The 18,648-nt window shown below is 42.6% G+C and overlaps 1 protein-coding gene across 1 annotated transcript; it reads left to right on the forward strand.

The window, feature by feature from the left end:
* Window positions 1-16,738, forward strand: si:ch211-217k17.9 (probable serine/threonine-protein kinase clkA). Its single transcript, XM_034694867.1, has 5 exons — window positions 1-331; window positions 15,186-16,011; window positions 16,087-16,254; window positions 16,330-16,497; window positions 16,573-16,738. Exons 1-5 carry the CDS (start codon window positions 1-3, stop codon window positions 16,736-16,738), a joined length of 1,659 nt encoding a protein of 552 aa, XP_034550758.1.
* Window positions 16,739-18,648: the final 1,910 nt, after the last annotated feature.

Genomic DNA, 18,648 nt, shown 5'->3' on the forward strand with positions numbered 1-18,648 from the left:
ATGTTTCCCACAATCTACAAAAAATCCTCTAATTCCACCTACCACAACCAAAACTTACCCAACAACAACTACAACTCCCCCTACCACAACTACATCTCCTGCAACAACTTCCCCAACAACAACCACAACTCACCCAACAACAACTACAACTCCCCCAACAACAACCACAACTCACCCAACAACAACTACAACTCCCCCAACAACAACCACAACTCCTGCAACAACAACCACAACTCCACCAACAACCACTACAACTCCCCAAACAACAACTACAACTCCTGCAACAACAACTCCCCCAACAACAACCACAACTCACCCAACAACAATACAACTCCCCCAACAACCACAACTACATCTCCTGCAACAACAACTCCCCAACAACAACCACAACTCCTGCAACAACAACCCCAACTCCTGCAGCTACAGGATCTCCATCCTCTGGAGACCCCTGTAAAGTGGGTGACTTTGGGTACTTGCCTGACCCCACTGATGAGCACTTCTTTTACAACTGTGATGGTCGTGTAGGCCATCGCCGACCCTGCTCTCCTGGTTTGGTCTTCAGGGTGGACTGCAGTTGCTGTCGCTCCGCCTCTATGACTCCCCCAACAACAACCACAACTCCCCCAACAACAACAGCAACAACCCCAACTCCTGCAGCTACAGGATCTCCATCCTCTGGAGACCCCTGTAAAGTGGGTGACTTTGGGTACTTGCCTGACCCCACTGATGAACACTTCTTTTACAACTGTGATGGTCGTGTAGGCCATCGCCGACCCTGCTCTCCTGGTTTGGTCTTCAGAGAGTCCTGCACCTGCTGTACCTTTGCCTCTATGACTCTCCCAACAACAACCACAACTCCCCCAACAACAACAGCAACAACCCCAACTCCTACAGCTGCAGGATCTCCATCCTCTGGAGACCCCTGTAAAGTGGGTAACTTTGGGTACTTGCCTGACCCCACTGATGAACACTTCTTTTACAACTGTGATGGTCGTGTAGGCCATCGCCGACCCTGCTCTCCTGGTTTGGTCTTCAGAGAGTCCTGCACCTGCTGTACCTTTGCCTCTAAGACTCTCCCAACAACAACCACAACAACAACCACAACTACATCATCTACATCCTCTGGAGACCCCTGTACAGTGGGTCAGGTCGAGCACTTGCCTGATCCCACTAATGAAAACTTCTTTTACAACTGTGATGGTACTAGAGGTATTCGCCAACCCTGCTCTCCTGGTTTGGTCTTCAAAGAGTCCTGCCACTGCTGTAACTTTCCCTAAATTCATGCATGAAAGTAACGCTTAGTAGGTGTATTACTTCCTTTTATTGAAAAACAGGTGGGTGAAAATAATTAAAAGGTCACAATTAAAAATTCTTATGATTTCCCTGCTGAGTTGTACATGAAAAATAAGCTTAACATGGTATTCTTGCTTTTAAAGGCTCCAATCTTTTAACAGCATTAAGGTACTTAAGTTGTATAATGCAATCATTGCTCAACTGCTTGTATACTTGAAGAGCAGTAATTTCCCTCCACCCTAGTCTGTCAATGAACAACATTATTTCTATTATTTAAGTTAGAAATAAATGATCAGACTATGTGTATCTTATCAATTTTGGTGTCTATGTTCTTCCTATTTTCACTGCAGTGGTGTACCAAAGACTAGCTAATGGGTGCTTCCTCTATTTTGTACCCAGTCATTGAATGATTGCATTTGTCTTATGCAATATGCAACACATCTGTTGTAAATTGCATTCACTTGCATACATGTGTCTTAAGCATAATATATACTACTTCATGTCAATTTATAAGCCAATAACAACAATAAAATAATGAACTGATTATAATACAGGTTTGCATATGTTTTGGTTTTGTTCTGTTTGTTGGTCTTTGTTTATGTGAAGCAATATTGTTTCTTTCACATGTCTTATTGACAGTGGCGTTTCTATATGGGAAAAATGTGTGGGGCACCTACCCAGCATATTCCTAATATCTTAATGAGCTACATACCAGGAAAACTACAGTACTCTAGAGACTAAAGTGGAGATTTTTTATTACATGTCAAGGAGTCATACAGTATATGACTCCACAAAACACTGCAGATCGGGTTGCCGTATCATATCTTGCGCAGACAGACAGAAAGAGAGAGAGAGAGAGACAGAGAGAGAGAGAGACAGAGAGAGAGAGAGAGAGACTGACTGACTACTGCCACTAGCCTGAATTAAGAACACAATATTCCATCCTCATGACACAAATAACACACCTTAGCTGCAAACAAATCATCTCATGGCACCACAACAGCGAAAATAACTGGCCACTACTGACCACAAAGAAGCACACATACATCTTTTACAGATACATATCTTTTCCATGGCAACAGCTTCTTAGATAAGTGCTAAAAGCACTCGAGTCACAATCTTAATCAACCAGTTCAGCAAAAATGAACAATTCACATACCACCTCCGCAAGGCAGAGTTATTGAATACACTATAACTCACCAAAGCGGCGGGCTCATTTGAAAAGAAAAGTGGTGCTGCGGTTCTCCCTCTGGGCGAACATGTCGGTCACTTTTGAGATGAAGTGCGGTAGCTGCTCAATCAGCTGGCTTTCTATGGAGAGCATGGCCAGAGCGTTGAGTCGCGGCTGTCCCTTTGTGTTGCAGGTGAAAGCTTTTATTCTCCGCAATGTGGAAAGGTTCCTCTCTGACTCTGATGTGGTCATCTGCATTGTTATGACGATTTTCAGCAGTGTGACTGTTTTTAAACAATGAAATACATTTAGAAGAACACATAAATGATACATAATTTTAATTAAATACTAATTTTAACGTCATAACTGTGTTATGATTTAATTTACTCTTAAGGCACTTTTAGCAACTCTCATTTATTGTACTGTACATTGTACACTTTGAGAATATCCTCTCTGATGGCGTGGAGGTGGATGGGATGCTGTGGATTGTTTTGAGGCTTCGCCCAGCTTTGGGTATCCCTCCTCGTTCTTTTGGCCCCGTACAGTTTTTATGTCGTCCGGTAATCCTTGATCTCACACCCCTCTTCATGAAGCTGCTCCTCATCTTCATCACTATTTTTAGGATCAACTTAAGTTTTTTTTCCTGACATTTTGAGCGACCATGAACGTAGAAAGATTTAAAGGCAAGCTGAGGTACGTCTGTTCCACAGGTCCCGCTAAATGGGAGAGTCCACCTTTAATTACCAGGGGAGCTTTAATTACCACTTTATGAGATTTAAAACTTCAAAAGCTTTTCTCAGAATTACATTAAATAAGTCTATATTTATATAAAAATAGGCTATATGAGACACTATGTTTACGGGAAACAGGAAAATAATGTAAAATTAGACAATGAGCACCCCCATGGTTTGAATGGAATGATCCACGTTTCATATGCAAATGTTCGACTATCGAATATTCGACTATTTGGGGTCACCCCTAATTTTCACAGCACAAACTACACCTTGCCATAGTTTTATCTATGTTTGAAAAATATGCCCACACCACACTCCTCTTTCTCTCAGCCATGTTCCACCTCAGACATGCGCAGCCGCAGACTGAACTGTTGCTAGCAGGCTAAAAACAGCTAACTAGAGTCACTGCACTTCTGGTCACATGACATGGACGGACTAGTTCAATTTAATGCTGACACATGCGCTTTTATTTCGCATTTATTAATTAGTATTGATATTTTATTTGAGTAATCTTTCCTCAAATGAGTATCGTGTGAGTATCGATATATCGATACCACAGAATCGATACGCCCACCACTAGTACAGAGTGGTCAGCTCAGACTTCAACTTGTCCTTGTTTCCAACAGGCCATAGTTTCACAGCACAATCGAGCTCAGATGTGGGGAATGACATGACAAACTGTGGGGAATAAGAGCTGTTAAACAGCTTTGCAGCAATCAGGTGGTCACTCTTGAGAGATGAATGTGGTGCATGCCTCCTTAATCACTGGCGCTGTGTTGGATACACGCTGACTTGGCAAACAACAACCCTGGTTAATTTCAAGCCCTCCAACACACTAAGACAGAAACTGGTTCATCCCAAAACAAAACATCTCAGCACAAACAGAGCAATGTAGTGTATGCCACACAATTCAATGAAGACTGCAGGGAACTGTACATTGGCAAAACTAAGTAACCTCTCCAGCGACCAGGGCCCAGCACAGAAGAGCCAGCTCCTCAGGCCAGGACCCAGCTGTACATTTTGGATAGAGAAGACCGTTTGTATGAAAGAAGCCATCTGTCAAGGAAGCCATCTATGTTAAGTTTGAACAACCTTCCCTCAACAGATGTGGTGGCCAATCTCACCACTTGTCCCCAACACACAATGCTGTCTTGAATTATCTGTGAAAACAAGGCCACAACAACCTCAACAGCAAACGACTGTCAGGAACTAAGTCACCAACTCTACTAATGGCCACATGTGACTACTATTAGCACAGCAACGACTGTTAAAGTCTTATATTTTCTAGATCCATCCCCAATCTGGTCAGAACTGAAGAATCCTTTTGGAGGAGAGGGGGAAATCTTCAAGAATTTCTAAGTCCAGTTGCCTTTTCAGATCGGGCGTTGAATTACCATGACCCGGATGATTGAGAACCTTCCCAGACAAACACAGACTATAAAAAGCTCTTTCAGTAATACAGTACATAACAACAACACCAAATTATACAGTCATGTGTAGAGAGGACAAGTTAATAGCGACATACCCAGTTTGAGTCTGGACAAAGACCTTTTGTAAATGACCATTTTTAAAGGTAAAAGTGTATACAAAAATGTACTCATATTTATGGTTGAAGTGTCTATTTTGGTGTTTATTGTTGGGACTTTTATTTTGAAGGCTGGGTTTACTGCTGACGCGCTGACGCGCTGAACAGCTGATAAAGGTAAACAAATGTCAGCGCTTTCTCAATGAATGAAGGTACAGAGAAGGTTCGGTTAGCGTCCCGCTTGAGATTGGGAATAAGGTATATTTTTCTTTATTGTCTTGGTTTGGTGGAGGGGGTTTACTGATATGTTAACTTTTTCCTTTTAATGACACGAAGTGTGATCGCGGTAGCTGCTCACACCTGACTTCTTAGCCCTTTGTTTGCTGAGTCATGGTAGACCAGCCTCGTGTTGCGTCCGCTTTGTTTGTTTGTTTGCCTTAAATGCTTTTCATTGTATCACTGATTAATTGTGTTTTGGGGTGTTATCTCTTATGTTTGGATTATTTTGGGGACTGTAAATTTTAGCAGTTACATGTTTGTACAGTTTTAACAGTATTGGGATCAATTATCAGGTTTCCGTATTTAAATGCTTTTACCTCGTCTCGTGTTTATGTGATGTGATTGTAATTTCTTTGGTTATGGTGATGTTTACATTTTGTTTGTTTGTCCCGTGCAGCTCTTACGGTGTGTTTGTTTGTAAACGGCACGGAAATTGAGAAAATAAACTCATCTGTTGAGAGTAAAACCATTCGTCCTCGCTGGGATCGCTACAGTAAGAGCTTAACCCTCATCGTCCCCGATTCCTGCTGTGTTTGCTGGCTGATGTCGAGGTTTGGCGAGTCTCCTTGATTCTACACTTCGTCCTGGGTTGCTGTTGGAGCTGGTTGGGCAAGGCTGTTGGTTCCCCTTTCATGGTCCATCGGGTCTGTACGGCGAAGTGTTCATCGTTCCAGGTGGAGGCTGCGTGGATTTGGTGCAATAGTCAGAGGAGTGTAAGGGACTATCGCATGCAAAGGAAACTGTGAGTAAACTCTTCAGTATCATACTGACAAGCGGACATGAACTGTAAGAGAAGGATCCGCCTTGAATGAACTATTGAACAAGATTCATCAGTGACTGTGACATTTTATGTCCACTCCTTTATGAACTCACTCCTCTATGGGATGGATAAAGGACTAATTAAAAATTTAAAAAATAAATAAATAAATAAGAAATTAAAAAGGGAAAAAAGGGGGAACTTTTTGAGCGTTGGATTTGTCTACACTTAATGTGCACTGCTGGACTTTTGTTGCATCCACTGCTTATTTGATATCATAGAAGTTCCCATTGATGGTTCATGTAGGCCTACTTGAATGTCTTACAAAGGTTTACTGTTACACGTTTGATTTCATGGCCACAACAGGCTCCTTTTGGGTTCGATGTGTGAGATGTGTCAAAGGTTTCATATTTGCCCTTATTGACCTTTATGCCTACTTAAGCAGCAGGGGTGTTTATTGGCCTTGAGCTGCTGTGATAACATTTGCTCTTCTGTGTCTTTACACTCATTTGCTTACTCAACATGCCGGGGTCTGATATCTTGTCCTTTAATAAAGAAGAGCTGCAGAAGCAAATTGACACTCTGCAAGATGAAATCATTGAACTAAAGGAATCCCTTCAAACTACGTCTGAACCTGAGGAAAAACAACATGTAACTGAGGCAATTAAGAAAAGGAAGCAAACTCTGATTGATCTTAATGCCCAATTAAAGGAACTGAGAGAGAAAACCAAATCTATAAGACGCACAGAACGCTCACGACAGCCCACTGAGAAGATGCTTGCCCTTCAGGAGGAGGAGACAAAGAAAAGAGTTAAAAGATTTGAACAACTGTATGATCAATGGAAGGCTGTGGCACGCGCCACAAGACAACAACTTAAAACGGACATCACAGAAGGCGAACTAGGATCCCTTATTGGAAACCTGGAAGAGAAAACGGAAACTGTAAAGGCCGCCTATGTTGAAATTCGGAATTACACCACCCCTTCAACAGAAATAAGACGCAGAATGGACGCGTGTGAAGCAGTGACTGCAGACCTTTTAAAACTCATAAATGAAAGAATTACATCTGTTGATGGAGACTATGATGCGGCGCAAGTGAAGGAGCATCTGGGTAAACTTCTACGCCATGACTATTCCCGTTCCATTTATGGATCCACAGTTTCATCAACACACAGCAAGTCAAGCAACCGCTCCAGTCAAAGTTCTACAGCTTCAAGGTTAGCCATTAAACGAGTGGATGCAGCTGCTGAACTGGCATTTAAGGAAGCTGAATATGAATTGTGGCAGAAGGAAGAGTCACAACGGAAAATAATCAAAAATCTAGAAGAACAGCAGAAGAAGGAGCTTGAGGAGCAAAAACATAAATTGGAGCAACTCAAGGCCGAAAAGGAGCTAAGGGCGGCTAGAGCCAGGTTGAACATCTATGACCAAGAAATGGCACGCAGTGCCATCCTTCAGCCCACCTTTGAAGGAGCTGAGGGGGAGAACCTGTCTCAACCCGTAGTTCACCCACCATTACATACAGCTTCATCTTCACATATGGATATGTCCCATCTAACCCAGGCCTTCCAAGAAAGCATTTCCCTGAATAGACTCCCAGTACCTGAACCATCCATATTTAGTGGAGATCCAATGCACTTTATTGAGTGGAGGGCTTCATTTGTGTCACTGATTGATCAAAGGGGGATAACTTCAGCTGAAAAACTGTTCTACTTGAAGAAATATGTCAGCGGCCAGGCTCGCAAGTTGCTGGAAGGCTTCTTCTACAGAAACGATGATGAAGCCTATAAGGAAGCTTGGACCAAATTGAATCATCGATATGGACAGCCATTTGTTATTCAGAGAGCTTTCAGAGAGAAACTTGCAAAATGGCCAAAAATACACCCAAGAGATGCTGAAGGGCTGCGGAACTTTTCAGATTTTTTGAACGCTTGTCAAGAAGCAATACCACATGTAAAGGGACTCCAAATCCTGAATGATTGTGAGGAGAACCAAAAGCTGGCTCAAAAGTTGCCTGATTGGGTGGCCGCTCAATGGAACAGAAAAGTCACTGAAGCTCTGCATGTCAAACAGAATTTTCCCAGTTTTCAGGACTTTGCAAGGTTTATGTCCATGGAAGCAGAGGTAGCATGTAATCCTATAACATCCTTAAGTGCCCTCCATCCTCCAGAGTCCATCATTGACAAACGAAATCGCAGAGATGTAACCAAGGACAGAGTCAGTGTTCTCATCACACAATCTGCAGACTCAGATATCAATCAATCGAGCAGAGGAAATACAAAGTCCCCTTGTTTGTTTTGCAATGACACTAATCATCAACTTCATAGCTGTGTAGAGTTTTTGTCCAAGGGTCTGGGTGAACGAAGGGCATTTGTGAAGGATAATAGACTCTGTTATGGATGCATAAAACCCGGCCACAATGCAAGAGACTGTCACCGTCGCCACACATGCGAAATTTGTAAGGGGAGACATCCTACATGTCTCCATGATGACAATCTGGTGAATAAAGAGAATGCGACACTTGCTCCAAATACCACTCGAGGTAATATGGATGAGACAGCGGCAGTGTCTCTAAGTGTAGCCGGAGATGGACTCTCAACTAACACTTCCATGATTTTACCGGTATGGGTGTCGTCAAAGACTATGCCAAGTGTGGAGTTGCTAGTCTATGCTCTGCTTGACACTCACATTCATAGACAAAGCTGTGAGTAACACCTTACAATCTGAGAGATTTCCTGTGAAACTTAAACTGACTACAATGATTGCATCAGATTTAACCATTAACAGTGAAAGAGTCTCTGGACTTCGTGTAAGAGGGTACAGTTCCACCACCTATATTGATCTTCCTCCTACTTATACCAAAGATTGTATACCAGTCAACTGTGATCACATTCCCACCGACGAGACTGCTAGGAAATGGAAGCATCTTCTTTCCATAGAAAATGAGATCCCTCCACTACAGGACTGTGACATTGGGCTTTTGATTGGATATAACTGTTCAAGAGCACTTGCTCCTAGGCAAGTGATAACAGGAGGAGACGAGGAACCATATGCTGTTCGTACCGACCTGGGATGGAGCATAGTAGGTGGTATGTCACCTTGCCTTGTACCCCCAAACCTCTCTAGTCTATGTCATAGAGTCACTGTTAAAGAACTCCCTCTCATAGCCCCAGCAGAGGCCATCCGTGCTCTTGAATCTGACTTCAAGGATTCCAGTGATGATAAGAGAACTGTATCCCAAGATGATATTTTGTTTCTGAACAAGTTGGGTGAGGGTATATGGAAAAACGCTCACGGGCATTACGAGATGCCCTTGCCCTTCAAGGAAAGACCAGTTCTGCCTGACAATAAACAGCTTGCTGTAGTGAGGCTGAACCACCTCAAGAAGAAAATGATGAGGAATGAAAAATACAAGGAACATTATGTCAAATTTATGGATGAAGTCATGAGCAGAGGTGATGCTGAACAGATTGAGGAAGATGCAAAGGATGGTGAAAAATGGTACATCCCTCATCACGGAGTGTATCATTCAAGGAAGCCAGATAAACTGCGTGTGGTGTTTGATGCTTCTGCCAAATATAAGGGCACCAGTCTCAATGATCACCTTCTCTCGGGGCCTGATTTAACAAATAATTTGATTGGTGTCCTCCTGAGGTTTCGGCTGCACCCAATCGCATTAATGTGTGACATTGAAAGGATGTTTCATCAGTTCCATGTGTATGAGGATGATCGGAACTATCTGCGCTTCTTGTGGTGGGAGAAAGGAGTTTTCAGCGTGCCACCTCAGGAATTCAGAATGAAGGTGCATCTATTTGGCGCAGCATCATCCCCTGGTTGTGCCAGTTATGGTCTGAAATATCTTGCAGAAGAGAACAAGCAGAGATTCCCACTGGGCTCACAGTTTATCATGAGAGATTTCTATGTGGATGATGGGGTCACAAGCATAAAAAGTAAGAAGGAAGCCATTCAGCTCGCCCAAGAGGCTCGAGACATATGTGCTATTGGTGGTTTGAGGCTGCACAAGTTTACATCCAATGACAGAACGGTTTTGGAGAGCATACCACCCTCAGAGCGGGCGACTGAGATTAATACCCTTGACCTCGCCTTTGATGATTTGCCAGTGGAAAGAGCTCTTGGCATTCAGTGGAACATAGAGGATGACTGCTTTGGATTTAGTACCAGCCTTAAGGACCAGCCTACAACTCGTCGTGGCCTACTTTCTACAGTCGCCTCCTTGTATGATCCACTTGGCTTTGTGGCTCCATTTCTGTTGAATGGTAAAAGAGTGCTTCAAGAGATGTGCAGACGGGGTTCCGGTTGGGATGATCCCTTATCCGATGTGCTGAGACCACGGTGGGAGAAGTGGAGGGAGGATCTACTAAATCTTGAGAAATTGGAAATTGCCCGATGCTATGCTCCTGTTGACTTTGGGGAAATCATTAAAATGGAGTTACATCATTTTTCTGATGCGAGTACAGTGGGGTACGGTCAGTGCTCATATCTGAGACAGAAAAATGAAAGAGACGATGTCTACTGTTCCTTAGTCTTTGGGAAGTCCCGTGTTGCTCCCACAAAGGTCACAACTATCCCCAGGTTGGAATTGACAGCTGCAGTTGTTTCAGTTAAGGTCAGCCACATGCTCAAGGAAGAACTTGGATACGCTGATGTTGAGGAATTCTTCTGGACTGACTCCAAAGTTGTCTTGGGTTACATCAACAATGAAGTGCGACGCTTTCACACGTTTGTTGCTAACCGATTGCAAAGAATACACCTTGGTTCAAGCCCTCAACAATGGAAATATGTCCCGACCAATGAGAATCCTGCAGACTACGCTTCCAGAGGTCTGACTGTAAATGAACTGTTGTCATCTAGCTGGTTTACGGGACCCACATTTTTATGGAAAGAGGAAATAATTCCTTTCACGGAAGGGATACCGGAAATTCCCCTTGGAGACTCAGAAGTAAGGAAGGTTCAGGTTTTTAGCACAAAAACCACAGAGAAAGTAAGCCTGGTAGGCCGCCTATCCAAACATTCATCATGGTCTTGGGCTACCAGAGCAGTGGCCCGTATACTTCGGAGAGTCAGCAAAGACAGGTCAAAGGGTCATGCTACAGTACTGGAGCGACAGAGGGCTGAAAAGGTCATACTCAAAGATCTGCAAGAAGGGGCTTACCCTGAGGAACTTCTAGTATTACACAGGGGAACACAACTTCCATCTCACGGCAAGCTGCACAACTTGGATCCCTTCATAGATCATGATGGATTGCTCAGAGTGGGAGGTAGACTTCATGACTCACTGCTACCTAGCACAATCAAGCACCCTGCAATTATTCCAAAGGATCATCACATCACAAAACTCATAATTGCTCATTTTCATGAGAAGGTCAAGCATCAAGGAAAGGGTCTCACAATCAATGAGATAAGAGCAAATGGCTACTGGATCCCTGGAATCAGCCGGACAGTGGCATCTTATATTCGCCAGTGTGTGATCTGTAGGAAGCTCAGGAGACCCACAGAAGAGCAAAGGATGGCTGATCTTCCTCTGGAGCGTGTGGAGCCATCACCTCCATTTACATACTGTGGCATGGACTGCTTTGGCCCGTTTTTAATCAAGCAGGGGCGGAAGGTTCATAAAAGATATGGTCTCATTTTCACCTGCTTTTGCTCGCGGGCCATACATATTGAGATGCTTGATGATTTGTCTACGGATGCTTTCATCAGTGGTCTGCGCTGTTTCATTGCCATACGGGGTGCAGTACGACAGATCACCTGTGACCAAGGAACCAACTTTGTGGGAGCCAAGAACGAAATGTCAAAGGCCTTGAATGAACTGGATGCAGATAGACTTGCTGCCTTTCTTGCTATGCAGCAGTGTGACTTCCGGCTAAATACTCCTCATTCAAGCCATGCTGGTGGGGTATGGGAACGGCAAATCAGAACAGTAAGAAGTGTACTAGGCTCCACACTGTCCCTCTCCCATGGCAGGCTGAATGATGCCTCACTCCGGACCTTCTTTTATGAAGCAATGGCGATAGTGAACAGTCGCCCTCTCACTGTTGAGAATCTTAATGATCCACAGAGCCTTGAACCACTCACACCGAATCACTTACTCACCATGAAATCCACTGCAGTGCTCCCTCCTCCTGGCAAGTTTGTTAAGGAGGATATGTATGCTCGAAAAAGGTGGCGCCATGTTCAGTATCTGGCGGAGCAGTTTTGGAGCCGTTGGCGGAAGGAGTATCTTGCTAACATTGCTCTGCGGCAACGATGGCACACACCTAGGAGAAGCATGCACGTTGGAGACATCGTGATGGAAAGGGATGATACACTGCCTAGATATGAGTGGCGTCTGGGTAGAGTGACAGAGACCACTATCGACAGAGATGGACTCGTGAGGAAGGTCAAAATATGCCTGGGAGACAAGAAGCTCGGAAAAGGAGGAGAGCGTCTTACCAAGCAGTCCTTTGTTGAACGTCCTGTTCAGAAACTAGTTTTGTTACTGGAGAATGTTTGAGTGTTTGAGTGTTAAAAGTGATGAGTAGGGTCCTCCGGTTGTTATTCAGGTTATCATTTCAAGTTTAAATCATTAGTGTTATTTCCCTTGTGAAGGATAACTAATGATTTGGTGGGAGTGTAAATGACCATTTTTAAAGGTAAAAGTGTATACAAAAATGTACTCATATTTATGGTTGAAGTGTCTATTTTGGTGTTTATTGTTGGGACTTTTATTTTGAAGGCTGGGTTTACTGCTGACGCGCTGACGCGCTGAACAGCTGATAAAGGTAAACAAATGTCAGCGCTTTCTCAATGAATGAAGGTACAGAGAAGGTTCGGTTAGCGTCCCGCTTGAGATTGGGAATAAGGTATATTTTTCTTTATTGTCTTGGTTTGGTGGAGGGGGTTTACTGATATGTTAACTTTTTCCTTTTAATGACACGAAGTGTGATCGCGGTAGCTGCTCACACCTGACTTCTTAGCCCTTTGTTTGCTGAGTCATGGTAGACCAGCCTCGTGTTGCGTCCGCTTTGTTTGTTTGTTTGCCTTAAATGCTTTTCATTGTATCACTGATTAATTGTGTTTTGGGGTGTTATCTCTTATGTTTGGATTATTTTGGGGACTGTAAATTTTAGCAGTTACATGTTTGTACAGTTTTAACAGTATTGGGATCAATTATCAGGTTTCCGTATTTAAATGCTTTTACCTCGTCTCGTGTTTATGTGATGTGATTGTAATTTCTTTGGTTATGGTGATGTTTACATTTTGTTTGTTTGTCCCGTGCAGCTCTTACGGTGTGTTTGTTTGTAAACGGCACGGAAATTGAGAAAATAAACTCATCTGTTGAGAGTAAAACCATTCGTCCTCGCTGGGATCGCTACACCTTTGTTAGAAGTCATTTTTCCTTTCTGCTCTGATTCTGAGATAAAAACAACAACATATTGAATACAGTGCTGTGAAGCAAGTAGTGCAATTGTATTGGTCACTTAGGTATCGAAAAGCAACCAGTAGCTTACAATGTGAAACCATTCAGTTTAAACAGAAAAGTTGAGACGAACAACGTGAGTTGGCTGATTGAGTTTCAATAGCATGATAACACTAATTAGTGTGCCGTTCTTAGCCTCCCATAACAAAAAAAGTACATGACTAACAAACATTTAACTATTACTTGAACATCAAAAGGGCAGGGCAGGGCCTGAGGTGACCTCACCCCTGCTCAACATATAATCAATTATACTTTGGAAAATGCAGTTTAACATTAATAATCCCTACCCTCTCTATTGTTGCCACTCCTTCTGGGCTTTCTACCTGTATTAAAACTCCACCACCAGCCACCCATCTGTCATCCATCGGTCATCTATCAGTCACCCACCACTCACTCAGCAGGAGGACAGAGCAGGCGTCTTCGGACATCACCACTGTGAGTATTCCTTTCACTCTGATTTTATTAAACAAAGTATTTCTCGGTTTCTAAGCTGTTTCTGTGATCACTGCTATAAGCACTCCATCTCTTTAACTGGCTGTTACTGGTCACTTTTTGGGAAGAGGGAGTTGAACAAGCAGGTACTTTACAGCTTGTTACTTGTGTTTACTGGCTGTGATTTTGCTGTAACTGATTAATGCTGTTAATGCAGTGATTAGATTGTTGTACAAATTCAGTATATATATATATATATATATATATATATATATATATATATATATATATATATATATATATATATATTAAAGAACATAATGTTTATTGTAAGCAATTCAGCCTTAATTTGGCATTGCTACATGAATAAGGTAATTCCAGGATCAAAATGTATGATTCCTGGGGTACTGGTTTGGCCTTGTGGTTAAGTCACGTGCCTCATATGCAGTGGCTATAGTCCTCTAACGCAGGGGTTCCCAAACTTTTAAGCCCCCGACCCCCAAAATATAGGTGTTAAAGACTCGCGACCCCCACTGTTCTTAAAAGTGATGTCATGTGGCTTAATTTAGCTGGTCTGCAGAAAATAAGCCTACCTATATGAGCATGTGGCTGTGTTTCCTGTGCCGTTATGAAATAACCTGCTGCTACTGATGCTTTTGATAATTCACTGCTCACTTACCCTAAATCAACATAATGATATAACGATCATTTTCATATTTATAACATATTGGGGAGAAAATGAAAAAGAGCCAAATAGTGCTTAATTAACAAAAGTGTACCAAGTGATATTGAGTAAAGCAATAAAGAGTTGTCTATTCCCAGACTCTAATGAGGAAGGCCTTAAATACACTATATGTATATATATATATATATATATATATATATATATATATATATATATATAGCGTGTGTGTGTGTGTGTATTTTTTCAACTGCATATTGATCTTTTTTTTCCTATTTCTGTATATCTTCACAGTAACAGCATGAAGAGGCTCACTCTAACGGCAGGTAGGGTACATTGGTCAATTATATCTTTCAGTAAATGTTACCCTCAACTAAATCTTCTAAATAATGATTTCTTTCACTTCTGATGTATTGTGGTGGCTGCAGAGATCTCTGCAAGCTGGGAATCACTTACCTGGAATAATAAAACTAAACCAAAAATGTATCTGCCATGCTAGAAACTGTAAATAGTGAGTCATGTGTTTTGTTTGTTTGTTTGGTTCAAACTTAATTTTGGCGGAGTAATCCTTGAAGCTTTTTTTTAATAACGATATACTAACGAGCATGTCCCTCTGAAGGTCTTTGTCTGATCTTCGCCAGCTTGGGTGAGTTCATTATAAACACTTGTCAGTATCGCATTATTACTAGCACATCAGTAATGCACATAACCAACAAATCAGTAATATCAATATACAAAAATGAACAAAGGGAAAGCTCATTTACCACAATATGTACTTTACTTTCTTCCATGTTTCCCACAATCTACAAAAAATCCTCTAATTCCACCTACCACAACCAAAACTTACCCAACAACAACTACAACTCCCCCTACCACAACTACATCTCCTGCAACAACTTCCCCAACAACAACCACAACTCACCCAACAACAACTACAACTCCCCGAACAACAACCACAACTCACCCAACAACAACTACAACTCCCCCAACAACAACCACAACTCCTGCAACAACAACCACAACTCCTGCAACAACAACCACAACTCCTGCAACAACAACAACCACAACTCCCCCAACAACCACTACAACTCCCCAAATAACAACTACATCTCCTGCAACAACAACTCCCCCAACAACAACCACAACTCACCCAACAACAACTACAACTCCCCCTACCACAACCACAACTACATCTCCTGCAACAACTCCCCCAACAACAACCACAACTCCCCCAACAACCACTACAACTCCCCAAACAACAACTACATCTCCTGCAACAACAACTCCCCCAACAACAACCACAACTCACCCAACAACAACTACAACTCCCCCTACCACAACCACAACTACATCTCCTGCAACAACTCCCCCAACAACAACCACAACTCACCCAACAACAACTACAACTCCCCCTACCACAACCACAACTACATCTCCTGCAACAACTCCCCCAACAACAACCACAACTCCCCCAACAACCACTACAACTCCCCCAACAACCACTACAACTCCCCCAACAACAACTACATCTCCTGCAACAACTCCCCCAACAACAACCACAACTCCCCCAACAACAACTACATCTCCTGCAACAACAACTCCCCCAACAACAACCACAACTCCTGCAACTACAGGATCTCCATCCTCTGGAGACCCCTGTAAAGTAGGTGATGTAGGGTACTTGCCTGACCCCACTGATGAGCACTTCTTTTACAACTGTGATGGTCATGTAGGCCATCGCCGACCCTGCTCTCCTGGTTTGGTCTTCAGAGAGTCCTGCACCTGCTGTACCTTTGCCTCTATGACTCCAACCACATCTCCCAAAAGAACAACTCCCCCAACAACAACAGCAACAACCCCAACTCCTGCAGCTACAGGATCTCCATCCTCTGGAGACCCCTGTAAAGTAGGTGATGTAGGGTACTTGCCTGACCCCACTGATGAACACTTCTTTTACAACTGTGATGGTCGTGTAGGCCATCGCCGACCCTGCTCTCCTGGTTTGGTCTTCAGAGAGTCCTGCACCTGCTGTACCTTTGCCTCTATGACTCCAACCACATCTCCCAAAAGAACAACTCCCCCAACAACAACAGCAACAACCCCAACTCCTGCAGCTACAGGATCTCCATCCTCTCGAGACCCCTGTAAAGTGGGTGACTTTGGGTACTTGCCTGACCTCACTGATGAACACTTCTTTTATAACTGTGATGGTCGTGTAGGCCATCGCCGACCCTGCTCTCCTGGTTTGGTCTTCAGAGAGTCCTGCACCTGCTGTACCTTTGCCTCTATGACTCTCCCAACAACAACCACAACAACAACCACAACTACAACTACTACATCCTCTGGAGACCCCTGTACAGTGGGTCAGGTCGAGCACTTGCCTGACCCCACTGATAACCACTATTTTTACAACTGTGATGGTCGTGTAGGCCATCGCCAAGCCTGCATTTCTACTTTGGTTTTCAAAGAGTCCTGCCACTGCTGTACCTTTCCCTAAATTCATGCATGAAAGTAACGCTTAGTAGGTGTATTACTTCCTTTTATTAAAAAACAGATGGGTGAAAATAATTAAAAGGTCACAATTAAAAATTCTTATGATTTCCCTGCTGAGTTGTACATGAAAACTAAGCTTAACATTTGGTATTCTTGCTTTTAAACGCTCCAGTCATTTAACAGCATTAAGGTACTTAAGTTGTATAATGCAATCATTGCTCAACTGCTTGTATACTTGAAGAGCAGTCATTTCCCTCCACCCTAGTCTGTCAATGAACAACATTATTTCTATTATTTAAGTTAGAAATAAATGATCAGACTATGTGTATCTTATCAATTTTGGTGTCTATGTTCTTGCTATTTTCACTGCAGTGGTGTACCAAAGACTAGCTAATGGGTGCTTCCTCTATTTTGTACCCAGTCATTGAATGATTGCATTTGTCTTATGCAATATGCAACACATCTGTTGTAAATTGCATTCACTTGCATACATGTCTCTTAATCATAATATATACTACTTCATGTCAATTTATAAGCCAATAACAACAATAAAATAATGAACTGATTATAACACAGGTTTGCATATGTTTTGGATTTGTTCTGTTTGTTGGTCTTTGTTTATGTGAAGCAATATTGTTTCTTTCACATGTCTTATTGACAGTGGCGTTTCTATATGGGAAAAATGTGTGGGGCACCTACCCCCTATATTCCTAATATCTTAATGAGCTACATACCAGGAAAACTACAGTACTCTAGAGACTAAAGTGGAGATTTTTTATTACATGTCAAGGGGTCATTCATGACTCCACAAAACACTTTGCAGAGCGGGTTGCTGTATCATATCTTGTGCAGACAGACCAACAGACAGAGAGAGAGAGAGAGAGAGAGAGAGAGAGAGAGAGAGAGACTACTGCCACTAGCCTGAATTAAGAACACAATATTCCATCCTCATGAAACAAATAACACAACGGACCAGCAAACAAATCAACTCATGGCACCACAACAGCCAACAGCGAAAATAACTTGCCACTACTGACCACAAAGAAGCACACATACATCTTTTACAGATACAGATCTTTTCCATGGCAACAGCTTCTTAGAAAAGTGCTAAAAGGACTCGAGTCACAATCTTAATCAACCAGTTCAGCAAAAATGAACAATTCACATACCACCTCCGCAAGGCAGAGTTATTGAATACAATATAACTCACCAAAGCGGCGGGCTCATTTGAAAAGAAAAGTGACGCTGTGATTCTTCCTCTGGGCGAACATGTTGGTCACTTTTGAGATGAAGTGCGGTAGCTGCTCAATCAGCTGGCTTTCTATGGAGAGCATGGCCAGAGCGTTGAGTCGCAGCTGTCCCTTTGTGTTGCAGGTGAAAGTTTTTATTCTCCGCAATGTGGAAGAGTTCCTCTGTGACTCTGATGTGGTCATCTGCGTTGTTATGACGATTTTCAGCAGTGTGACTGTTTTTAAACAATGAAATACATTTAGGAAAACACATAGTGATACATAATTTTAATTAAATACTAATTTTAACTTCATAACTGTGTTATGATTTAATTTACTCTTAAGGCACTTTTAGCAACTCTCATTTATTGTACTGTACATTGTACACTTTGAGAATATCCTCTCTGATGGCGTGGAGGTGGATGGGATGCTGTGGATTGTTTTGAGGCTTCGCCCAGCTTTGGGTATCCCTCCTCGTTCTTTTGGCCCCGTACAGTTTTTATGTGGTCCGGTAATCCTTGATCTCACAGCCCTCTTCATGAAGCTGCTCCTCATCTTCATCACTATTTTTAG

The sequence above is a fragment of the Notolabrus celidotus genome, chromosome 11 (genome assembly GCF_009762535.1).
Source record: "Notolabrus celidotus isolate fNotCel1 chromosome 11, fNotCel1.pri, whole genome shotgun sequence".
Taxonomy (NCBI): Eukaryota; Metazoa; Chordata; class Actinopteri; order Labriformes; family Labridae; genus Notolabrus; species Notolabrus celidotus.

Excerpts from the sequence above, each read along its gene's own strand:
- si:ch211-217k17.9 (XM_034694867.1), top strand. The coding sequence starts at position 1 with ATGTTTCCCACAATCTACAAAAAATCCTCTAATTCCACCTACCACAAC. Across the intron at positions 16,012-16,086 it reads TCCATCCTCTGGAGACCCCT|GCCATCGCCGACCCTGCTCT; the intron begins GTAAAGTAGGTG and ends ATGGTCATGTAG. Across the intron at positions 16,255-16,329 it reads TCCATCCTCTGGAGACCCCT|GCCATCGCCGACCCTGCTCT; the intron begins GTAAAGTAGGTG and ends ATGGTCGTGTAG.